At 48.7% G+C, this 26,320-nt stretch overlaps 1 protein-coding gene and 2 non-coding genes across 13 annotated transcripts in view; 1 reads left to right on the forward strand and 2 right to left on the reverse strand.

The window, feature by feature from the left end:
• The window catches only part of LOC119441840 (tyrosine-protein phosphatase non-receptor type 4), a 356,409-nt gene that overhangs the window by 15,573 nt on the left and 314,516 nt on the right, over positions 1-26,320 (reverse strand). For 10 of the 11 annotated variants that reach the window (XM_037706473.2, XM_049661658.1, XM_049661657.1 and 7 more), the window contains 5 exons: positions 10,292-10,534; positions 7,599-7,662; positions 4,381-4,538; positions 2,507-2,597; positions 1,457-1,524 (listed from right to left, as the gene is read on the reverse strand). In XM_037706473.2, the coding sequence (XP_037562401.1) occupies positions 1,457-1,524; positions 2,507-2,597; positions 4,381-4,538; positions 7,599-7,662; positions 10,292-10,534 (624 nt within the window). The remainder of the gene's footprint in view (positions 1-1,456; positions 1,525-2,506; positions 2,598-4,380; positions 4,539-7,598; positions 7,663-10,291; positions 10,535-26,320) is intronic. The other variant, XM_037706472.2, reaches the window with a different exon arrangement.
• On the reverse strand, positions 15,914-15,985 carry Trnam-cau (transfer RNA methionine (anticodon CAU)). Its single transcript has one exon. It is a non-coding gene; the product is annotated as a tRNA-Met (tRNA).
• On the forward strand, positions 16,237-16,308 carry Trnat-cgu (transfer RNA threonine (anticodon CGU)). Its single transcript has one exon. It is a non-coding gene; the product is annotated as a tRNA-Thr (tRNA).

Consider the following 26,320-nt stretch of genomic DNA (forward strand, 5'->3'; position numbering starts at 1 on the left):
CTATTTTTAACATATCTATGTTCTAGGCATAAGTCAAAATGGTTAGATATCTAAATGCTAAAACAACTATATTTACTTATTATTAATAGCACTTTCAGTCCAAATGCTACTTCGATGTTTTGGAAAAACTGGTACACCAGTTGATGACAAGTTTAGGTACCACATTGCTATTGTATTTTAAAGATTACTAACTATGCAGATTTCTTTCTTACAGATTCTTAAATTTCAAGTTAGTTACAAATCATAAGTTTACCGAGTAAGCATTAAATGCCAATTTTCTTCTGCCTAAATATCACTATGAAAAAATGACATCCATCTTTATTGAGGTACCTATGATGAAATGCTCTTCTATTTTCACTTATGTTAACATTATCCTTGCATATATTCCACCTTGAGCTTAAATATATCTTTCCTGTATAACCATATTTTTTTGCATTTCATGATGTGTTGCTTGCTTGTAAAAAATGGTGTAGCACTCTTTTTCGCTGCAGTAAACAATGTCTTACAATGTGCAGGCCCATTGTGCATGCTCTTATTTGCCCCTTTTATGTATGTTCTTTTCACGTTATAACTACTGATTGAGGGTGCCACTGCAGCCTTTGTAACCTTAAGACTGTATGTAGTTTGTAACCAGTTACATTAACTTGACTAGATAACAAACTTACTGAAACCAGATGGTGCTTTCGCAAACTTTCGCAACTATAAAAGATAGCAGTACATCACTGTTTACAGTGCCATAACAGTCACATATGAGCAGGATCAATAACCGTGTCCATCAAATGGTTATGAGCTCAAAAAGCTGTAAACACAAAGGTTGTTAAGAACAGCAAAGCATCTCCACATAAAAAGTTATTGACGTTTTAGTGTTCTGCAACAGTGATGAGTTAAGATGTTTGGAGATTTTTAGATTAACCATTCATGCTCATATAGAAGTCCCAAACTCTTTTTGCTACAAGCTTGCTCTAGCCTAAACATTATGGCTCATGTCAACTTAGGCAAATTGCAGTAAGGCATTTATGCAATTAGGAATAATGCTGCTGGCACCACAGAGCTGCATCTGACGACAAGTTGATTCTATGAATAAATAACTTCCAGTGAGACCTATGCAGCACCACCTCTTTGGAGGGCCACTAAGAAACATATTAAGCAAGCGACATTGGCATAATTGTGATAGGTCAGTCTCATCAGAGGCTTGATGAAACGACACTTCAAAATGAAAGATGGTTGCTGATGCTAGCTTGAGGTGATGTCAGCACCACGACATGTCAAGAGAAATTAGGAAACATGACGTCATTTTTTATCTCCACTAATAAGCAACCTTTTAACCAACTTCCACCCACCAAACAAAGGAAGGCAAAGTTTTGAAGGAGTATCCCACCAGCAGTCAACTGATTTACTGCGTAACTTTAGCGTCCCTTTAACAATGCTTGGAAACAAAACAAGTTTAGACACTTACATTTACATAACTAGCATTTATATAGTCCCCGGATGTACCTTCCTGAAGGATGACTCGAGTGACATCATCTGGAAAACATAACAGATTCCATTCAGCACAGAACTCTTGCTTCAGACAGTTTGTCAGACACACATGTATAAGTGTTATGGCACGAAAAAGCAAGGACAAAGAAACACACATTGACAGAAAAGGTGTCAGTCCTATGAATGTGTTTTGTTGCCTTCAATTTTTTTCGTACCATAGTACTTATACCACTTTCACTCAAGCACAGCTTTCATGCATTCATCAGTCACAGCACACAGAAGACAAGTTCAGAAGAAAAAAAGCAAGAAAATGCTGAGGTGAGGAAAAAAAAACAATGGCAAGCTGTTTAAAACTTTTCTAGCCTAACTTAATATTTAAAGAGTTATTCCAAGCATAAAATGCTGTGTAGGATAGATGTTCTGCTACAGAAGGAGGCACATGTCTTGTTCACACCATTAAACTGGTACACAACTGCAGCTGACGATTAAGCACAGCTAATGCACTGATCATCTCGGCAAGCTGCCCACACATGGTACAACCACAAGCCTATCGTGGCTTCTGAAATATGGCACAGTGCACTGCATGATGGTTTCAAGGATCATGCAGTAGATGTGTCTGCACACGCTTTACCTTGGCAGTTCAGGCACAGCACCCGAATGACCCTGGTATTGATCATCTCTCGCTCTCTATGTACAAGAGCTGTCTTTCAAAACAATTTTTTTTTTAACTTGCACAAGCCACTTGATGTGTACCCTTTAACAACACTGGCACAGAAGTACATCATGACTTGTGTTAAATGCAGCACAAAACACATTCAGACTTATTCTTTGGCAACATATATACTACAGACAGCTTCAATTTGTTGAGAAGACAGTGAGCACTTAATCACTTGCTCAAAACCACTACAAAAAAAAAAAAATTAAACAGAGCAGTTTGCCAGTTCTCACAAAGCTCCATGTTTTAATGCAGTGCACAATGACAAGTTAAAAAATAAAAACAGAAGAGATTATGTGTTTTTACACTCACATGGGGAGATATCTCTGTATCGGTTTTTGGACAGGTTGGCAGGCAGCCTGGCACATTTCATTGTATAGTCTGCCTTTTTGCGGTAAAGTTGCTGCAGAGAGAGGGAGAAAAAGACACTGATAATGTGAATACAACAGCTAGAGTAGAAGATATAACAACATGTAAGTAGGTGTATTTAGGTTGAAAAGCATTTTATTGAAATACATTATATCGCCATGCACAACTGGAAAACAGAATTAGAAGTTGCATCTGCCCACTTATTACTAACAGCCACTGCTCTTCCATGATTCCCAAACAGTATCAAAGTTTGAATTCCATTAGATTGACACTCACATGTACATTAAATGTATTTAAATAGGCAATACATTTGCAGTCTCATTGCATGGTGACCTGAACTGGCATAATGTACAACCAGCTCATGGTTCGTATACACCTTTTGAGGACAGATTGAAAAGTATACTCGAAGACCTCTGAGGCTGTATCCAGATGTTTTTAAATGTCATTACACATTTAATCAAGTAGCATTGCAAACATTTTCAATGCACTTGGGTACCATTGTATGGAGCATTGAGTTTAGGTGCTAACTTTTCCAGAAACCATGGCCATGACCACCTCAAGGGAGTTTTTGCACACAAGTTTCCTTCAATTGCTGGCCAATGCTCATAATCTTTTTCTGTCTTCCTCTACGTCATTTTCTTCAGTCTGATGGCCTTCACAATATAACTGATGTCACCAGTCACCACTGCTTCCTTAGTGTTGGCTTCACATGAAGCCTCATAGCTTTCACAGAGCTGTGTACTTTTAGGAGAAACACATTATCAGCACTCAACTGCTCATAGCAGCCTGATGCAAAGGAAGCAGGTATCGATTTCACAAACCAGAAATGAAGCAACTGTTGTCTCTCTCCTACTCTACTGCGCATGCTCGTCGAGCACCCTGCCACTTCATGCACCTATTACGCAGTAAGTCGCATCCTTTCTTAAACTACTGCCTGCATACCACCTGGCTCATTCCAAGCGCTGCTCATACAAATATTGTGCACTCGGAAAGTGCCATTAAAAACAAGAAGAATTAACTGAATGTCTCAATGCTTTCAGTTGTCGACTAGTTCGCCGTCACGCTGCGACCTGCTAGCCTCCTTGTCAGCTCAGATGGTAGAATGATTGCCCCAGAAAGGTGCTGCTCCCCGGTTCGATCCCCCGGACCATGATGATTTTCTCTTCAACTGTGAAGATTTCTTTCTGAAGAACCTGTGTGGGTTTCTTTTGTAAGCTTCGTGTTACAACAGGGTAGATGACAAATTTTTCCCTTTTAACGAAAAGAATGTGACTATTGCAATAGACAAAAATCTGCACCTTGGCTGTACACCTTGCCTCAGTGCAATAGAATGGACTAAATTAATTCTCACACTGCGTGGTTCTTCAATGTACACCAAAATCTGAGTAAACATTCTGCTTTTTTTTTTTCTCTCTCTCTCCTTTCCCCTTGTTCTGGCCCCAGTGTGATGCGGCTGATGCGGCCACAAATCGTATCTGTGGCCTTGTACTCAGAGGCAGAGGGATACTCACTGGAGCACCATGAAAAGTGGAAAATAATAAATAAATAAAATAGAGAGACATTTAGAAAATATTGCCAAGGACACTGTGGCTATTTTCACATCGGGGCCTACGACCTTTGACAGTTCAACCAGGTCCGAAAGAAAAAGTAAGGAAACGTGTGTTTGATAGTAACTTGGTACAAAGCTCATCGCTTCTCGGACCTCTTGATCCGACTGCAAGCTCTTCAATTAGAACAACATTGACAAGAAGAACAAAAAGAAAGGAGTAGAGGGTTCGGGTGAAATAGAAGGGAATGTGCGGGCGTGCTGCCCTCACCTCAAACTGGGCGATGGTGGCGCCGCTCTCGAGACCCTCGGCCAAGAGCAGCATCGACTCGGCCAGCGCTCCCCCGCCGGTGCGGTTGCCCCGGCCCGCCACTGCAGAGTCCGGAATGTACTGAAAGTCGGGCTCCTCGATCTGCTCGCCTGCGGGGACTGGAAGGCGCCCAGAGGGGGGGACGAGAAAGGCAACGGGGAGGGAGAAGCGGAGGAGTGGTAGAGGAGGGGGAGCGCACATAAAGGGAAAAGCGACGCACATGGGGACGACAGAAAGGGAAGAGGCGAGAAAAAGGGGGTGGGTGGGAAGAAAGACGTCGACGACACAATTAATTGCGAACTCGTCGACGCTCCGCATTCCTCCAAATGCAAGGGAGAACCGAGCGAGACAGTGTCAATAATATGCGGCGCGATGCGCGAAACAGAGGCGACAAAAAAAGGGAGCGCGCGCTGCCGCTAGAAAAGCGGCGGACGGAGCAGTCAGCTGCAATTAATGGTCCGATCGCCCGCTGTCCGATTGGGTGGTACCCCCCTCCCCCTCGGATGTATTTTTATTTTGTGGGAGCGAAGAGCCGCACGGCTTATTCTTTTGCTTCTAGGGAAAACTGTGTTACTCGGTGCTTGCTTACGTGATTTCGATAGGGTCCAAATAAAATTCATTCTTAAAGTATGACGTAGAAGTACATCTAGAGTAGCGAAACATCGTCGGAACAACGCCGGTCCAACATCCGCCTCGCTCCCCGCTGACCTAAAGTATCGCCTTTTTCTTATTCCCCCCCACCAGCGTACAGACGGTGCTGTCCGTTGTGCACGCTTCCCTATTTGTACAAGGCCGCGGTGCTGTCGGTATAAAATCTGTTCCCGAACTTTAAAACACTGCACTGCCCAGCGTACAGCGACGCCAATAACAATTTCGTCTATCCCCCTTGCATCCGAACTTTTCTGGGACAGCGCAAGTCCGCGGTTTAAGCCCCCGATGCGCGCAGAGAAGAAATCCCAGAAGCCGCTGTTGTGGCTCATAACCCTGCCCAGATCGATACGCTCCCACACAGACCGCGGTGAAAGCACCGTGTGGCCCGACTCGGCAGCAGCACCAGCAGCAGACGCGAGCGCGCGCGCGAGCGGCAGCCGTCACCGTAACAACCCGCTCGTAAAGCGTGCTTCTCCGCGAGGAGGGTACCGTCGAGGAGAAGCCCAACCTACGCGCGCACGCGCGAGCGGCCTTGGGGTCAGAGAAATCACTTCCGCGTTCGTCGCCGTTGCTCGAGAGCGCCGCGCCGCGCTTTCGAGACACTCAGCTCGCGCAGGCGCACGCACGCATGACGGGCGCTCTATACACGAAGCTACGCGCATGTAAAAAATTTTAAAAAAAATGCGATGAAGTAAAGAGGAGAGAAGAAAAGAGAAAGGAGAGAACTTTGCTGCGAAGCAGCCATCAGTCGAGTCCCGAACAGCTATGAAAAGCGCAGTCGCGAAAACCTCTCTAAGTAGGCACCGGCAACGCGTTTTCGCTCTCACACAGGATACAGCCTGGCGAATATAATTTACATAATGAAGTTACTAACGGCTATCTCAGCTTTGCGGGAAGTTAGAAAAGTTGGTATATGAACTCAAGGTTTCGTGAAAACATAGATGGAATGCTAAAAACACAACTAAGCAAAAAAAAAAAAAAATAGCGCAGCTTGCACTGGAGGCGCAATGCTAACGAGACAGCGGAACTGATGGGCACCTAGCTAGTCCTGGCTTTTGGGCTAGGCTAAGCACTACCAAGTCAACCCCAGCATTTCCGAAATTTATTGATTATTGATCGATAATCGATTAGCTATTGATTGGCTATCGCAAGGTATTGGCCACGTATTTGGGCTAGGCTAAGCACTACCAAGTCATCTCCAGCATTTTCCGGAATTCTCCGGTTCAGCTATTGATTGGTTATCAATGACTGACTAAGTTTAAGTAGTCCCAACCATGCTTAGCAATACTTAGCCAGGCTCAGCTTCGCTAGTTCACAGGGGTATGTGCCATTGCGCTTGGCCCTTTCTGCACTACCGGACTTTTGGATTCAGCAGACACATCACGCCCGGCTTAAACAGCTCCGCTGTTAAAGAAGAAAAAAAAAAAAAAAAACGCTAAGGGGCCTCTTCGCGTCTTTGTTTTAGCGCGCGCGCGTGCGCGTTTTCAAAACTAGCGTTGCTCGTTTTAACAAAAGTTTCAACAAAGCACGGCTTGAACCGGCACTGAAAGACTACTGACACGCGGATCTCCCGAGTTTTGTTTTTCTGCTCCGACCAGTAACAATCGACAACGTTATCAAGGCACTACACCTGATTTCCTGCTGCGCGCGACGAATAATTACCCGCATCCACTTTTAATTTCAACCAGTCCTTGTTTCAATTACGAAGGGTACGGGCGTGCACGTCGCAGGTTATCATGCTGCATTGCGAACAACTGACGTACCGGCGTACCTGTTATTCTCTTCTGCTGCCTCACTGCAAACTTGGAATTCCACACGCGATAACTGTCGTTGAGAGGCACCACCGTTAAACAAAAGAACAGGACGAGGCGATCCACGCTCGAAGCAACCGAGCGGATTCAAAGATTGGTTGGTTTTCCGGCGCGGGTACGTGGAAAATGCGGGGGCCTAGCCAGAATGTTTTCCCTTGCTTCTCTGTGCGCGCCTGAGGCCCACACAACACGCACATGTCGATGGTTGCTGAGCGTAGCGTAAGCGCGTCAATGTCGCGGAGAGCCTTCACGCAGCGTTCATAATGTGTATACATCGCGGGGAGCTGTGGTTCGCACAGCGCCTATGACATAACAGTGCAACCTAACCGAAGAGGAGCCTGCGATGTACAATAAATAAGGTTTAACAGTCAAGCGGTAATTAGTACCATCGGCTCGAGACCAAAACAACAACACAAGGGGCGAAACACGCGCATCGTTTGCGTTGTTTTGGTATTGATGACCGTTAACTAATTCATCCAACACACTACAACTTTTGGCTACCCTATGGTAAAGCTTTAGATTCCTACGAGGCACAACACACACACACACACACACACACACACACACACACACACACACACACACACACACACACACACACACACACACACACACACACACACACACACACACACACACACACACACACACACACACACACACACACGTCCCTGAAAGAGCATAGGGCAAAAGAGGCAAGCTCCTCGGCGTCCTCACCTTGCGCCTTGACGGTGAGCACGAGCTCTCCATTGTCCTTGGGCGCCCGGATGAGCTTGACCACCTGCGAGAGCCAGAGGGCCAGGCCGGGCCTCAGTCGACGCACGTACAACACACACAGCCAGCGCGGCACGCAGCAGCCGCCCGCCGCGGCGCCCGAAGTGGCGCCGGGCGACGGAGGCACACGGCGGCTCCACGACGCCAGCACCGAGGCGACGCTGGCACGGGCGCAGTTCATGCCGCCGCCGCCGGTCGCACGGAACCCCGGCCACACGCCCGGACCACGGCGGAGTCACAGCTCGGCATGGCCGCTCCGACGCGGCCGCCGCGCGGCCCCGGACCGAGGTGGAGTACGCGCGCGCATCGCCGTGAACAGCTGCGCGAGCGGCGGCGGCGGTCGCCCACGCGCGCACGTCGATCGGAGCGAGCGGCGGCGAACGCCGAAGACGAGCCCGATCCTCTCTCCGTCGGCGGCGGGACACTTGGCGGCTGGCCGACCCGCGGGCTCTCGCGAGCCGACGTCGCTTGCAGTGCCTCTCGCGCTTTCTCCCCCTCCTCCCTCCCTTCAACGCTGCCGCCAAGCCCCTCGCGACAGCGCGCGCGCACGCGCGCGTGGCGCCCTGTCTCCAAGCGCGACTGTTGATTTCCTCCGGGCCAGGCTCTAGTAGAGAGGACGGTGGTTCCGCTCCCTAATGAGCTCAAACAAGGGCACTGCCGCAACCACCACCACCGCGCTGCGAGCACCAAGCAAGAAATAAAGGATAGCGAGGGAGCGAGGCCCCGGGGCGCTCGATAAGCGAACTGCGATGACCACACGCGCAAATACAAACCGCTGGAGGAAGGAGGAGGAGGACGGGTGCGGAGGTGGGGAAAGGAGGTTACGCAATCCGGCGGCGCACGCGGAAGAACGGGGTCCCACAATGGCAAGGAAGGAAGGAAACGCAGCGTCGATACGCGAGAAAAGGAGGCGATCGCCACTCGCCCTCCGAAGGTGGCACCCACGCGAGACGCGTATGTTCAGCGGCAAGAACACCTGCGCATCGTGCAGGCAGCTCGCGTGCGCAGCGCCGCGAGGAAAATATTTTTACGCATTTCGTATCTGCTTGTTAAATTTTTTTTTCAAGGGCTCTAATGCCGGTAGTCGACCTCCTGACCTGCCGAATTCAGTAGCTGGTGTGGAAAGTTAACGATTCATGTCTAAAGATCACTCCATGAAACTAGCAGGACGCGCAACCCTACAACACAAACGTACTGTTCCTTTTTTTTTTTTTTTCTTTAGACGACGAAGGTAACTACATTGACAAGCGCGCGCAGCATGCGCGCTCTCAAATCTTCGAGAGCGCGCTTGGCGACGCGCCTGGCACGCGAACGCGACCAGAAGGTGATAACACAGGCCACTTTACTCTTTGCATCGCGAACTAGACAGAACGATGCGCGGTCGGCCTTTATGGAGCACGAGACGCTTACGGAAAAAAAAAAAAAAAACGAAAATTATGCGACAAGCTCGGTCACGCACTCCGTGGACATCGCCCGAGAGGGCCCAGCGCTTTGCGTTGGATTGTGGCGGAAAGGAGCCAACGGCACGCAGGCTTTGCGCGCATCGCCCACCAAAAAAAGATTTGTAAAAAGATGAACAGGAAAGGCGTCGCGGATCCGGAATCGATGCCAGCGTGGGTCGGAGCAAGGAGACCGAATCGATGGGCGGCCAGGTGATTCACCTGGGCGCCAACACTCGGGCGGCGCCACGTGAGTGCGAGGGAAGTGACCGGGGTCTCGCCGGCGGTGTCTACGGTTACCAGGGTCAATTTACTAAAGCGAACGAGACGGCCTAAATAAAGAAAGAGAGGCTCGAAAACGTATTAGCACACCTCCGCTCGGTTAGAACCGGACCCCCCCTCCTACGGAACATGACAATTTTGCTTTAGTTAAAAAAAAAAATGACCGGGCCAGAAATTTCATTGTGGCGATAAAAGCCATAAGGTAATTACTTAAAAACTTCATTACTGATTTTTCGTTAATTAGTCGATTTTGCATTTCAATTTTTTGTGCAATTAACGTCCGCCTCTTCGAGCAGACCAGCTCATGGACTAGAATTGCGCTATCTACCACAGCGAATTTCTAATTTTTTTTTTTTGAAGTGTTCGTTGAAACACCCGGTATATATGTTGTGTGAAAATACCAGCCCCGCACGAAGGTGACCTTACTGCTGCTATCCAGAGAAAATAGAATAATTAGAGCTCAGGCATTAGCTTCTTCCAGTTTTCAAGCTTCAGTAAACAGCAGCGGTCAAAGTTTTCGATATGGTGGCGTTCCGCCTAGTTCCCACCAAAGTCAAGATTATCAAGGAGCTCACGCCCGTAACGGTAGATATAACAACGGATAAGACTGGGAAGCTGCGCATTGCACGCATTGGCAGCTTGCCCGGTTGCCCTTCAGCAGCCCTGAACACCTTACTACTGCTGTAGGACAGAGACCGAAGGACGTCGCTGTTAGCCCGTGCAGACCAAGCCACCACCATAACAACAGGCGTGTGTGGGTGACAGTGAAAAGAACTCCCGAGTATAGTTGTACGGCCCGCGTCAGGTTCAACCGAACGAAACACGCAGTTCACGATTCCCGTGGCCTTATTTCTCAACAGATGAACGGACAAAGGCTAGCAGCTACAAGTCGATGTCGCAGGAAAGCGTACACACCTGATCGTGCGACAGGCCGGCCACGTCCCGGCCGTTGATGAGTAGCAGCTGGTCACCCTCGCGCAGCCGCGGCGAGCACGTGTCGGCGGGCGTGTGCGGCACCACCCGGGACACCAGGATGGGCAGGCTCTGGTCGGCGCCCCCTTTCACGTTGAAGCCGAACCGGCCCTCGGCGTCGGGACGCATGCACACGCGCACCGGCGGGGGCCCGACGTCGTCCGCGCCGCCAGCCGAGCCGTTCGCCTGCGCGACAGAAAGACAAACCACGTGGTCAGATCAAGCAATGGGTCGCATCATCGCCTGGAACTCTAGCTGGCGCTCCATGCGAACGCTCTGCTATATACGATGGTAATTATATGGGTATTTACATATACAGATCTGTCCAATCTTCGTGCTTGTGACTTAAATTAACCATTCTTGTCGTGCCATTTATTACGCATTTATAAAATGAAATTTATAATGCCATTCAAAATGAATTACACTCGAGATCACGAGTCCTTCCATGTGGTCACCGAGTAGAAGGTGGCGATCAAAGATACATTTGGCAGACATAAAAGGTGTTAAGAAAAAAAAAAAGTTCCTTTCTTCGTCACAATTAAGTGCCTTACACGTAGCTAGATGGGCCAATGAAGGTTCACTCCAACAGAACAAAATCGCGAACGAAGCACAATACTTTCGAACCAGCCGCCTCGTCCTTCGAAGAGTTCCACGTGCTTCCGTCGACGATTGGCATGATCGAAAGTAAAAAAGTTCCGAGCCGATATCCGGAGATTCAACAACCTTGAATAATCGCACGTATCGAGTTTCACGAATTTACAGGGCGTAGACAGTAAGAAAAAAAGTACCTATATAATAGGAAACGAAATGCACGGAGCTTACAGAAAGGGCGGATCCTCAGCGAGCACCCCAGCCAACAGTGGAAGAGAATCCAGACGTTTTTCACCCGCGGTGATCCCAACAAACAAGGCTGCGGCGACAGCTCGCAAACACGCGCGCGCACGAATGACCTTATTTAGCGACCGCAGATATACAAAGCATTTAGCTTAATGAATGCTCGTGCTATATATGACGCGCTCGAAGTGGCAGGCGCCTAGGCTCGCCGTAAGGGGATTACTGAGAGACACGATCGTTCGGGTTTCGGCAAACACGGAGCCCGCGGAACCCACACGAGCGCGCGTGAAAGGCGATAAATTACCGCGCGAACCAACCGACTCTCACGATTCGAAGGACTCGCAGGCAGACTCCTTCTCAAGAAGCCCATTCTCTACACCTTCCCGGAGTCCTTCGACCGAAGTTCTCTCATTGCGTGCATATAACCGCGCCTAAGAACGAAATAAACGGGGAAAAAAAGGAATGGCAGGCCCCACCTCCTTTGTGTTCGCGACCGCGTGTGCGTAATACGCAAAGCAGTCGTCGCGAACGGTTGCGAAAACCGCTTAACGTGACCGAAAGTACACGCTCGCCGCGGCCGTTTTCGGGGATGACGTGTTTACGAGCGGCCTACGATTATGAGGAACGCGAAAAAAAACGAACGAGACACGGAACAAAGCGGAGCTGCGGCGGAGCGCGTATACACACTATACTCACCACCGATTCGCGAGTCTGGAAACGAGCGCGAGTTCCGACTAACGGTTGCGGCCGCGAGCAGGTAGCTATAGAGGGCGGCCACCAACCTCTCACACACGAGGTCCTCTCTCACGGGGCGCACAATCGAGTTAATAGTATATACGCCTGGCTTAGGCAGAAAAAAAAAACTGCGCGCGGAAAGAAATGAAGACGGGAAAATCACGAGACAGCGAAACTTTTCTTTTTGCCCCTACGTGCCAAGGAACGAAACATTCCCGTAAAGAAAGGCACGACTATTGCAATACCGAGATTTTCGCGCGCTTTCTTCACTGCGCTTCGTTTAAAGGGGAGGCAAGCAACTGTAGCGGCTGACGCGCGATTTCGACGAGTGCGTTCGGAGAGTATATGTCTAAATAAATAAAAAAAATAATAAAAGCTGAGACAACAACAACAAACAAAAATATCTAAGTGTGTTCCGGTGTCGTTCTTGCTGACGTGATCTCAGACTGACAAATGCGTACGCGTGATCAGGAGAAAAAAAAAAAAAGAGTAAATAAAGCAGCCCTCCCAACAACCAGCGTTGACAGAGAAAGCGCGAGAGCTTTGTATACCGAACTCCTTTCGATCGAATGGCGTCTTCTAGCAGACCTATACACAAACGCCGGAAACTGTTCACAAAAGCGCTCTCGCGAGGGATCGCGTAAGCGCGCGCTTCAGCGAGAGTGCTTTTTGAACAGTTCTTCCGAGTATTCCAGTTCGCCCTCTAGAAAACACCATATAAGACGACTCGCACTCTGCAATTGCTCCCCCCCCCCCCCTCCCCCGCATGCCCATCTCTGCAGCACATCCTCGCTCGGCAAACGCAAACAGACGCGTCTTCCGTTCAAACGGCCGGAGACCAAGAGCAGACGTCCCAGCGCGACGGGCGGAAGAGAAACCGTCCAGGAGCAAAAGTAACCGGCATAAAAAATAATAAAAGCAAGAACAAAGCGGGGAGTTCCCGCGAGAAAACGGGCTATTTACAGCGCACGCCAGAACATCCCTCTCGTTCTTCGGGCACGAAGAACGCCATACACCCGCCGAAGAGGAAAACAGCGATTAACGAAGCTCCCGCGAACCGCGGCTAAACGGGGAAATTAGATGAGGAGGAGAAGCGTTGCATGGAAGGGCTTCTCATCCGTGCAGGGGAGACGAAGAGGAGAGGGGGAGAGAGAGAGAGAGGGGAGGGGGCAAGAATGAAAGACGCTCCGTGCAAGCTGCTTCTGCGCGCACTTCAGGAAGCTCAGAAAGGGGGGCATTCACCACGGCGCGCACTCTGTCATCGCGTAAAGGGGACCCGAGAGAATAGGGAGAAAAAAAGGGGTTCGCCATAGCGATTATCTGCGTGCATCCGAGGACGAAGAGAAAAGAAAGCGACGAGTAAACAGAGGGTATGTACGGGATTACACAAGAGGCACATAAGAATGCTCACGTGTGGAAATACGAAAGCGTTGTATAGTCCCTTCGGTGAAATAGGCCGCACCTTCAGTCTCGCACGCGCGAGGCCCGGGTTCTATCCCCACCAAGACCGAAATGTACAAAATTTTCTTAGCCATTAATTTACTTTTTTTTTTCTTTTTTTTTTTTTAGGAACCTCCCTGAGCAATTTGACGTCAATCCGAGCATTTTTTACGGACGTCTATGCGCCGTTGGCCATTTTTGGTGCAATCGCTCGGTCACACCGCCGACGCCGACTTCGGATATCTACAACGGCAAGTTCTGTAGATACAAAAGGTCGAAATGCCGTCATAAAAAAAAAAAAATTAAATGCATAGTTAAGAGCCAAGCGGGAAGCGGCGTAGAACAGAGGAAGGTCGAAATTACGAACTTTATGTTGGCCTGGTGACAAAAAGTGCAATGAGTATGGCGTTCCGTACCAAGTTACCACACACATCGACAGCGACATTTCCCTCCTATATTCCGAATTTCCGGCCGCCAGTTTTCTAACATCGTCTTCCTTATCGCAGGTCGCGCTACGATCAGCTGATAAACACAATATTTCGACACGTCAAATGGCTTGCTCGGAAAACTAGCCGGGAGGATTGGCGACTATACGTAAAGGGCGACGGCTAGAATAAGCGCGTTCTACTCTTAACTCGAAAGGTGCTACATGAGCTGCAGTTAATTGAAGACGAAGTAAGCGCCTAATGCACCAGGACGCTCGTCCAGGGTCCTTTTAAGCCACGCTTCGTCGCTTCACTCATTGGCTTATACGCCCACTCACTCAACAGTAGCATTACGACGCACACAAAAAAGCGTGCGCAATCCGGCACGGAAAACAAAAAACAAAACCTACTTCATCCGCAAAGAAAGCGCCCACGCGATTCTATTCTTCGAATTGCAACGGGAGCTCATCCTGCGCGGGATCGTTAAAATTTAAACACGTAATTAAAAACGGGAACAAAGGCGGCAGAAATAAGAGGCTTAACGCTGTGCTCTTCCAACTGAAAGAAGCAGCAACAGACGTGGGTGCAGAAAGTCTGCCACGTGTTCCAACGACAAGACCCAGGCACCAGATATAGTAGGCGCGGGTATTAGTCGAGGGGCGTGAACGTATAGGAGCATCGGACACAGGTATCTATTAACATTCTCCTAGCACAGATGGAAACCTACTGTGCTCCGTATCATAGACAACACGCAGTGTAGTGAAAGCTATATACGGGTCACGTCAGTAGTCCGTAAATGAGAGTAAGCCATTTACTCGCCAAGGTAGCTCAGTAGCTTTGGCGATCTGCAGCTTGAGCACGAGCGAGTTCGACTTCTGTCCGCAGCTATACCGGATCCCGATGTCCAAATAATGCAAGAACGCTCGCTTGTGTGTATCGATCAGGGTGTACCTTAAATTGCGACCGAACGATTATATGGGCCGTTCGAACTTTCTTCGCCATGCCAGCGAAGCACAATGCCAGCGATATTGAGTATTAGCGCGAAACACGTGTGCGTAAGTACCGTACGATTCGCCGTACGACCATATAGTAACAAAGCAACGTATACAAGTTTCCATCACGTTTTCTACAGGTCCGATGCATCACCCGACGGATCGAATGATTTCGACGCTCAAATGCAACGTAACTAAGGACTTCAGAACGAAGAAAAATATAAAGAAAGGAAGATAGAAGCTTCGAAAATCGTTCCATCAAGCCGTCAGCAGCCACACCCGCTATACATAATGGTACATACCGTTTTCAGATCAGGCAGTCCAAAGAAATGCACAGTGCATACGTACGGATATCTTGCAGTAATAAATGCAGGGCCACTGCATGCTTGAGTGCCCGTTGAGTGCACGGCAGCTCCAGCGTGCATACGCGTATACGCAGGCACGACGACTCGGGGTTACGTAAGGACACTCGGCGGCAAGCATTCCGTGCGTGTTCAGACACACTGGGATCCTTGTCTCTGTCCCCACTCAGATTATCTTGAAGAAACGCTATCGATATGCACAAATGATAGTTAAGGTACCTCGTCCGCCGCTCGGCCGTGCGCTTCGGCAAAACACCGCGGAACCATGGAAGGCCGCAGTAGTCGAACTTGGCAAGCTTCCCTCGCAATTCAACGTGCGGGCAAACCTGTGGGACGGTATACTTGCGTAGAAGGTGGCCTGTACTACATCTCTCTCCGCCAGGTTGCGCAAAGCGCGGAACAGTGCTTCAAATACACGAGATTTTAGCGCGTTCGCAGAATTACGTGAACCGCTTTGGAGATAAAGAGATTGAGAAGAGAGAACGGATCGAAGAAGAGACAGAGCGACGTGCGATAGCGATCGTTTCTCGGAAATATAGCGATCATTTCTCGGTCAGCTCGAGAAACGGCGACTTTCCATGTAAGTCGAGGGCCCCTTGCAATCCTGCAGTGCTGGGATAGATAGTGTTTGTTCTCCCATGTATGGCACACGAGAAGTATCATAAGAAGCCAACAAACAATAACACCAAGGACAACATAGGGGAAATTACTTCTACTTAATAATTGAAATAAAGAAATGATAAATTAATGAAAATAAAAATGGATGAAGAAACAAATGTCCGCAGGTGGGGAACGAACCCACGTCTTCGCATTATGCGTGCGATGCTCTCACCATTGAGCTACCGCGGAGCCGTTTTCTTTCTTGTCGTTCACTACATAACGAGGGCTCGAATCCGACAACAATGATGCCTTCAGGTAGCATATGTGGGTTTATTGACCAGTTGCCATCACCCAAAAAGATCACGTGCTCGTGACGCCTGCGGCAGAAAGGATGTTCCACATCCGCCCAATGGTTTGTGAGTGGTGGCGCTGGCTAACACTCCCAGGGTTAGTTCGAGTTGTAAAACATAAATACCCCAGAAAGCGGACGGGAAAACGGCTCCGCGGTAGCTCAATGGTGAGAGCATCGCACGCGTAATGCGAAGACGTGGGTTCGTTCCCCACCCGCGGACAGTTGTTTTTTCATCCATTTTCATTAATTCATCATTTCTTTATTTCAATTATTAAGTACAAGTAATTTCCCCTATGTTGTCCTTGGTGTTATTGTTTGCTGGCTTCTTATGATATGATTATTAAAGATCAGCCCCTCGGTTCCATTTCTTCTCGTTCACACGAGAAGTAGTGACTTGCGGTAAGAGAAGACAACCCGGTTGATCGCTCGTAAAGAGAACGGTCACTTAGAACCAGCATACACACAGCCTCCATCCATACCTGCGCCTTATATACGGTGTGGGTCCTATAGCAAAGCATTCCTTCATTCTTCTCCGGGGTTTTGGTGAACGCGGACAACGACCGGACACAGGATAAATCCACCGCTGAAAGTGACAACACAACAAGAGCCGCCGCGACGGCTCAGTGGCCACTCTGCTGCTGAGCACGAGGTCGAGAGTTCGACTCCCGGAAGCGGAAGGCACGATACGCGGGCGATGTACGTGAAAGCGCTCGCGTAGCCTAGATTTCCGTGCACTTTAAACAACCCCAGGGAGGACAGAACTAATCCGGAGTTATACGGCGCCCCTCATAACCCACATAAGCGCCATTTCGGAACGTTAACCTCTCCATGCAATGTAAATAGTCAAGAACAGAAGCGCGCGCCACAACGAAGTCTTTATTGTCTCGGGTCATCGGCAGCGGTGGTTTGTATATGGCAAGTTCTATAACCACTCTAAGTGGGCCCTCTCCCCTATTTCCTTCTTAAACGTAGTGCAGTAACTAACAGTTCGTATACGACGAACCAATAACAGGCGACCTCGGCGCACGCCCCCGAGACAACACGGCTGAGAGCGAGAGAGAAAGAGGTCAGTTTGCCGATGCACAAAACTTACGGGCCGCGCAGACCACCTTATCGTTAACCGTCGCTGCTGCTGCCGTCGTGGCATCACACCCCCGAGTGTGTATACCAGCGTGAGCGTCAGACGCCGCTTGCGTCAAGTGCATCAAACGCCGCCGCGTCGAAGCGGCGGTGAGCACACGCGCAATAGCTGCTCTACTCGGAACGGATGGCGTCCCGGTATAACGAAAAAAAAAAAAAAAAAAAAAAAAACCTCCATGGGCCTTTTTATTTATTTCTCTTAGGCGACTTCCGGCTCCGACGGAGGCCTGTAGGTTGCCTATAGACAAACGTATATAAAACAACGATGAGCTAAGTTCGAGCCACCGGAGCTCGATTCCTGGATGAACGGTTATACGAGATTTCGACTAAAGAAAAAAAAATTCCCGTATGGCGAAATGTTTATTCATTTATTCATTTACAGATATTGCAGGCCCTTCTCGAGCCCATGCAGGAGTGGATACTTAGAATAGAAACAAGAAAAGTAAATTTAAACGAATTACTTGACATAATAGCAAAAATATAATACAAAGTAAAAAAAAAAAACATGGCAATACACTGGACATAGATGACATAAATGAATGCTCGAACAAGGGAATATCATCAACTCAGAGTGTCCTCCACTGTTGGACTCGAATTTCAACAAAAGTTAATATTACTAATACATTGGACAAATGATTCCAACGAGGCGGAGTTCACTGCCTCCTCAGATAAGGTATTCCAATAATAAATTGCGCGAGGAAATAATGAGAACTTGTGAACATTCATGTGGCTGACTGGTTGTCTAATAGTTTTACTGTATAATGTGTTCGGTCTGATCGTTTGAAAGGATCCTGAAGATATCGTTCCCGTGATAGCTTAAAGTTCTCGTGATAAAGTTGGTAAATAAATGTTAATCTAGATATGATCCTGCGCTGCTCAAGTTTTTGTAGGTTGGCCCTATTACGTAAGTTGCTGACACTAGAGTGACGGGAGTAAACAGAATTAAATAAAACGCAAAGCTAAATTCTGTACTCTTTCGATTTTATTAATCAAGCATTGTTGGCAAGGGGTCCAAATAACCGATGCATCCTCCAATTTTGGTCGTACTAGCGCTTTGTATGCGTTTAGTTTTACTGCAGGAGGGGGGTATTACGCAGTTTCCTTTTCAAAAACGACAATTTCTGTAGTGGAGCCCGACAGACATTTCCAACATTCGGTTCCCAATTAAGTTACTGGTAAGAGTGATGCCTAAATTAATATTTAACTTTGTCAGTTCTGGTGATGGTAACGTTACCTGAAGAGTAAGTAAAGTCAAGGGGCTTCTCTTTGGTGGCAAATGTAATGAAAGCTATTTTAGAAGTGTTCATTCTTAAGCCCCACCTTGCACACCATGCATCAAATCATTCAATGGAGTGTACGGAATTGTTCCATTTAATTTGGTCATCTTGGATATTTATGGCTGTGTATACAACACAGTCGTCTGCAAATAGTTTAACCTGAATTGGTGGTTCGACGCAAAGGTGAATACCATTGATATACACCCAGAAAAGGAGAGGCCCGAGGACCGAGCCCTGTGGAACACCCGAGTACACATCCAAATCTTCGGAGACACTCCCATGTCTGGCAAGACGTTGCTTTTTATCTCTTAAGTAAGATTCAATCCATGCCACTACTTTCTGTTCAATGCCAATTGCCTTTAGTTTTGTTAGTAAATCTTTATGAGGAACATCAAACGCTTTTGAAAAATAGCGTCTGTTTGGCCTTTTATATTGAGTGTACTAATTAATTCATCAGTTATTTCAGCTAGTTGGGTTACTGTAGATAAACCAGATCTAAAGCCATGCTGTTGGGGATAAAGCAAATTATTATTTTCTAAGTAATAATGGCCTTAAAGATAATGTGTTCGAATAATTTACAACAGGTGCTAGTTAAAGACACCGGCCTGTAGTTGTTAATTTCAAGAGGAGAGCCAGATTTATGCACCGAAATTATTTTTGCCGAGCGCCAACCATCAGGAATTACTGCAGTGCTTAAGATATAACGAAAATGTGACGTAAATATTTGGCCACCCATACAGCATATCTACTCAAAAAGGTATTGGAAAGTTGGTCAAATCCAGGTGACTTCTTCACATCTAGCCTATATGCAAGAGGCCAAGAACACCGTCCTCTGTTATCTCTACCCCCGGCATAGGACTATCAATAGACATATGACGGTAACAGTGCGTGCGAAACTGTCCGCGTGAACACGGATTGGAAAAAAATGCATTAAATTTGTTAGAAACGACAGTCGAGTCAACAATACTTTCACCCGAAACTTTTATCTCTGATATACACCGTTTATCCTTTGAACGGTTAGCAGTATAGAGAGACTCTCGCGAGCAAACGCGCGCTGCATGGCGTTTATCTGAAGTTCCCTCATACATCACTGTGACTATTCTAGGACCACAGAGAGATTGCGCAATGCAAGTATAGCTGACGCGCTGACACGAAACTTTAAAAACAAAGCCTATGTCAATCTCAAAGAAAGCGCCCACAAATATATCATATACTCTCCGTAAACACTATAGCTCAGAGATGCAGCTCTTCAGTACTGCTAATATTACGACATAGACGAGATTGTGAGCACTGAAAAAAAATTAATGATGATTACGATGCCATCAGTGGGGCTACGTGAGAAATGCTTAGGTGCAGCAATTCGGATTACTTAAAAAATAACTTCGGGAGTTATTTGACACGCGCCGAGATCATGATAAACGGGAGCTTTCTGCCTTCCGCCCCGTTATGGGAACACACGATTCCGTGTTCAGCAATGGAACAACACCGCCGCAGAGCCATACAGCCGAGGCTGCATGAACAAATAAATAAAATGACGCTATTATCGCGGCCGAATTATCTTGGAAGAAACGGTTTTCCTCTACAGACCTGCATACATGTTGCGGCTATATATATATATATATATATATATATATATATATATATATATTGCCATGCATATAGGTAGAACGGACCCGAAACACCAACCCCGTATACAAATGCGGTCGCTCAGACATAGAAAAAAGGAAGAAGGAGCCAGAAACCCACTCAGCCACGACCGCCAAATTTCGTCCCAGAACGCGTGCAGACGCGCGTGCACGCCCACTTTATAGGGCTCCCCTCTCCGATCTCGCAAGAAGAGACGTAAAAAAATGAGAAAGACTAGCTTGGTGAAGCCGCGGGAAGAGAGGCACGCAAGTAGACGGGGCAGTTTGCGCCCGCAAAAATAAGGACGCGGAAAAAACGCGCACGCGCCGGCCTGCTATAGAGCCGCGTGCCATCTCAGAGCCGGCTGCGCCAAAATGCGCGCGCACAGCTTCGCTCACTGCACCGCACGCCCATTACTAACACGCCCAAATAGACCGAGAATGCCACGAAATGCAAGAAAAAAAAAAAAGAATAGAAGAAGTACGAGCGCTCGCATCCTCATCGAAGTGACACGACTCGATTTTACACGCTCGCGTCGCCGCGTTCCCGCCGTCTTTGCGCGCAGCTAGCCCTCGCCGGCCGAGAGAATTCGACTGGCTCGCCACCGTGACGCCAATCATCGCGGTACGGAAAATACGTACAAAACAAAAAAGGAACGACGCCTTTTATGTTCGCTTTGTTATTTCTTAAGAGAGAGAGAGAGAGGAGAAGGGGAGGGGTGGAGGAATGTGCGCGAATAAAAATGAGAAAACCCGGTCGAATCACGCGGCCACACTTTGCCAGCTCTGTTTGCTCAGTCGCGGCGCCTCTTTCTTGCCTCTTACTCCATTTTCTCGTGACATTTTCTTTCATCTTCTAGATCCCCTTCTTACATTCGTCGCTGTCTGGCAGCCGCCGTCGTCGCTTCAAAAAGCGCTCGGCTTTATTCGCCCTAGACCGCCGGCGCCGCGGCGTGCTCGGAGGAACGCAGCCTCGCGCCTGGCGCACAACTGGGTCGCTCGGGACGCGATAACGTACACAGTTTGCAGTAAAGCCGGCCACGGTGGGCGCGCGAAGTGAAAACGCCCTTGCAGGCTCCTTCGGCGGCGCCCGATCGTCGGCGCCGAAGGGCGGCCGCCGGGCAAGTACTACATCGAGTGCGCCCACTCGATCTTCTCGGCGGACACTACTGCGCCAATGAAAGGACGCGACCTCAAACACTTGAGGCTGCGTTGAAGCGCTTGACCCCGTAATGCCCAAACTCGGTGGCACCTCAAGGAAGATCGGAACAAATTATTGATATTTATTTCTGGCCACGCAGAGTAAGTACATTTGTATATAAAAAAGAAATAAATATTTCAGTTATAACTTAACTATACAGTGCACTAAATAATTATTTAGCAATTGGTTTGTTAAACTATCCGCAGTGAAGAACATCACTCCGCAAAATTGTAGGTTTCAAATGCGAGTGATGCGTCACGAAACTCTCAAAATAAAGTTCATCTGTCTGTCACGAAACTCTCGCAAATATAGACGTTTCTGATACCGAAACTGAAATAAACGCGAGACTCCCAGAGATTAAAAGTCGCCTGCTGCGCGCAAAAAATGTCGGTGGCAATGGTCTGGGATGCGCGTTATATCCGCAAACTACCAGCTGCGCTGCTAATAGGTGCTGTGTAAAAGCAGTTCATAAGAAAATGAGACAACTACCAACCCTGCAGCTTTGCCAAGATTGCTTATAGATACTACTTTACTGCCAAGATAACTAATTTACGATCAACTACGGCAAAGTGAAATGTTATTGCAGCTGTATAGTCAGCCACGTAGAACGCATCTTGTGACGTCACCCGGCGTCGGCTCGTTCATTTATTGAACGCGTGATGACCACACTGTCGCCCCCCCCCCCCCCCCCAAAAAAAAAAAAAAAAAAAAAAAGCCGGCAGATCCCACGCCCTGTGGGAATCGATGTTATGCGAAGCAGTGTGCGGGGGAGCCTACCACGTTAACGAATCGAACATAAGTGTTAATCTTCTTCGATGAATAATTGTCATTTTTGCTCAGTCATGGTCATGACTATGACTTCTACCTTCAACTTTTGGTGTTTCCTTCACTTAGTGCCCACATCAGAACCCATTTCAGTGGCTTTTGAGTGTTAATCTTTTTTCGCCGAGTCATTGTCATTTTTGCTTTACAGCTCCGCTGTAAAAAAAAAAAAAAAAAAAAAAAAAAAAAAAAAAAAAAGACGTATCGAACGCGTTGTGGTTGGACAAAGTGTCACAAGATGTCGCCACCAGCATTGCTACTGCCATCGGCGTCTTGGCTAACCCGGCATTCCGTAAAAGGGTAGCACCGCCTTAACGTAGAACGACGAATAACGCAAATGGCGATAAGAAACGCGACTCGGAAGCTTGCGCAACAACGTCGTCTACGCTGCCGAAGATGGAGAAACCGGAGCCCATCTCCATGTCGCAACAAAGAGACGCCAGCCTCGCCAAGGCGCCAGTCCTGCACGTCGTCAAGCGCAGCTGGAAACTTCACGCGGCCGCCCTTCCGGAGCAGTATACCGTCTCATCAGGGACAAATACAACCGCGGCCTTCAGCAAACGGAAACTGCAACCACGTGCTATACACAAGGAAGGCTTCTCCGCACGAAACACTTCGCAGAGCGGTACACGCTTGCTTGCGCGAGATTGGAATGGACGAGGAGGAGATAGGGAAGGTCTGGAGGTCAGCAGCTAGAAAATTAAAAAAAAAAATGAAACGGCAATAAACATAGGAACGGAATAATAACAAAGACAAAAAACTTCCCCTCGTATTCTTTGTTACTGCAGTGCATAGTTTAGGGTGAAAAACCAACAGGAGAAAAAAAAAAAGAAAGAAAATTATGCGATTAAACATGCCAAAACCACGACCCGATTATGAGGCACGCGGTTGTGGAGAACTCCAGATTTATTTTGACCCCATTGGTGCTCGTTAACGCGAGCACCCAATGCACGGTACACAAGCGCGTTTGCATTCTGATCCCATTGGAATGCGGTCGCCGCGGCCGGGAGTCCAACTCGCGACATCGTCCTCAGCTATAAACTTTGTTGCTGCGAGGTTATATGCGCACATTTTTATTGCGATAGCAATTATATGGACACTCCAAAGCAGATTTCTGCCGTCGGCGTCGCCGTTGCCGTCGCCGTGAGGTTCCGTATGACGTCAATGGAGATGAAATCGTCGCCGCGCGCCGCCGAACGCTGTATGTGCGAGTGAAAGGGCGCGAGGGACGCGCGCTTTCACAGGGAGTGAACCCACGGCGGAGAACAAACGCGCGTTCTGCGCCGTGCTCCCTTAAGGGCGGCAGAAGTATAGGCGTCTCTTTCCTCCTTTAGAATCACCATATATGTAGAGCAAACGCGCCTTCTTCCGACGCGCGAAAGGCCGTGGGGGAGGGGGAGGGAACGGAGCCGACGTTTAGCTGCGGCACTAAGTGCCTATTTACATCAGAGGCTCCGGCAACAGTCACCAACGCCGCACGCATTTTGTGCGAACGCGGGCAAAACGCCGACGGCGTCGACAACAGTTCTGCGTGTTGCCGGTGCTGCTGCATGTCCAAGTTTAGACAGCTGATAAAGCTACTATCATTACGCCGTATAGTTCTCTACAAAGTTGCTATCGCAATTGATGCTTCGCCTTTCAGGTGAAACTGCGACAACTTTTTTAATAGTACAAGCAATTAAAGTATCGCGGGAAGTTATTCGCGATTTTCGTGTAGGGCCTGCATTTCGCAAGAAGCAATTTCATTCTTCGAAATATTCTCACATATTGTGCAATGTAGAAATGGGTCCTAGCTTCCTTTTCGAGAAATGCCGACTATACGCACTATGCCAAAGATCAGGTCTGCGCCGAAGGCGCAGAGGTATCGAGGTCGGAAACAATAAGTATGTTACAGTATCCTCACTGTGTTTGCTGTACCGAAATTATAACTTAAAACCACCTTGTTCTGCCTGCCCCTTCCGCACACCATTTCGCCCTCCTGTCCATGTGCAATGGAAACATGTCTGCTTCCCTAAATGCTTCCCTTAACCTAGTCTCGCGATAAGCTTCATGGAACAATGCAGAGCTTCTCTGTGAGTGTGTGAACCTCGGCGACATATGTTTACGGAGACGAAAAAAATGCCGCAAGCGTGTTGGGCAGTGAATATGATACACATAAATCATTCAGTGCAAACGAGACAAAGACACGGGGAACGACATAAAAGGTCAGTGTTGGCGTTGACTTACAACTAAAATACCTGGTTATTCGCGAAAACTGACATACGGCTGCATGAACTGCGTTGGTTTCGCTTATCTGCCACGCGCGTCTTCCAGAGACGCCGGCCACGCGCTCTCAGCGTGGCTGTAAAACTACAAAGCACGCAGTATACTCACCTTATAACGCTCCGTTCAAACGGCTTCGTAGTGGAGCGTGGGCAGCGTTCTTCGTTCCGCTGCCGATGTGAGCGTTGTGCGCACGCGCATTAGCGTTCCCGCTAGCGTTCCGCTGAGTTCGCAAATCGTTAGGATACGCCGGTCTGAGCGGAGCGGACCGTGAACGCTCTGCTAAAACTGTCTAATAACACTGCAACCTAAGCACGCGTTTACTGCTGGCTGTTTTACGAAATTGGAAGATGATCGATGAACCGGCGCGGCTTCGCTATCACTGATGGCGAGGCAGTTGTTTTTGGACGGCTATGTGTAGGCTGTGACATCACAGATGCGGCATGGTGCGCCGCATGTGTCTGTTTTCACGAGTATAGCCAATCAGATGTAAGTTGGCGCTAGATGATGATGATAACAGTGACGATAATGATGATGATTATGGTCCGTATGTCTGGTTCTGTCCGTGCGTTATCGCTCGCGTTTTCGTCGTCATCTCGCTGAACCCTTCGTTACTGATACAGCTGGCCTATTGAAAGTTTCTTCTACAAAAATGATCGTCCGTTACTCAAGAGAATGCATTTGCACAACGTGCGCCGAATCACGTAAGGAAAGAAGAGGTCTACGAAGATAAGCTGTTGCTTTAACATTTAAAAAAAGCAACGCCGACCGACGGACATTTTACGGCCGTAAGGACGGGTGGACGTCCACACCTTATCGCACGAGCAATATAACGCGCGGCGCATTTACAACAAACACCTCGCTAGAAAGCCGCCAAAAATGTTTTTGCCAATACTTAAAAAAGCAGCCGAAATGTGGCCGTCACCGGTATTATAACAAATGGAATGCTCGAGAGCCGGATCTACGAGCAATCCGGCAACAAAACGGCGAGCTAGGCGTTTTGTGTGACACTCGTATTTCGAGCAGAGGCAAGGGAGTTGCGTTACCTGGGCCGACGACATCAGGGTAGCCCGCGAGCGCGACTTTGTCGAAGACGACGACGACGTCGCGCCGCCCTTCTTCGCGAGAGGTCGGCGACGGTTGTCCGCGGACTCGCTGTTGCCCATGGGGCGGCCATCGCCGGCTCGTCTTCCCTTATTGGAGCCTTCGTCTTCCTCTTCGTCCCCGAGGCCGCTGACCACGCGTGTCCTTCGCTCCCACCACCAGCAGCGCAGCGAGCTGCAGCGCTCCAAGCCGCCGTGCTGCTGCTGTTGCCTCGCTGCGGGTCGCGGTTCCGGCTGCCGGTGCTGGCGGCGACCGTACGACGAGTAGCAGCGTCTCAGCACCACGGCTACCGCGGTGGCGTCTTCGGCTGTCCAGCTCAGCCGCGCAGAATCCGAACGCCGGTGATGGGTCATCTGGTGCACATATATTCCGGCGCTAGCGAGCGCGCACACACACACGGTATATACACCGTTTAACGAACGACTTGATCGAAGTCTTCGCGCATGCCAGTCAGCGGCGTGAAGCCGACGCGCCTATATATACATAGGCTGGTCGGTGGAACGCGGACGAAGCGTTCTCCTTCGCTTCAGTTCAAGCGCCAAAACGCGCGACCATCACTCGGTGCGCCGTTACCGACGCCGACGGTTGTTTTCTGGCATACATGCCATGCCAGGAACAAAGACGCGCGTCTCCGACGCTCTCCCGCGTCTGTCGTCCGTATAGGTGACACCTGAGCGTAACGCTCAAGAAGGGAGCGTGCGCGCTGTCCCGCTTCCCAGGACAGCTGACGACGCGCGTGGACTTGTGCGCACCTGATGTACGACTCTTTCGGTACGAGAAGGCGAAGCCGCGCGTGGCGAC

This window comes from Dermacentor silvarum, chromosome 2 (genome assembly GCF_013339745.2).
Source record: "Dermacentor silvarum isolate Dsil-2018 chromosome 2, BIME_Dsil_1.4, whole genome shotgun sequence".
NCBI lineage: Eukaryota > Metazoa > Arthropoda > Arachnida > Ixodida > Ixodidae > Dermacentor > Dermacentor silvarum.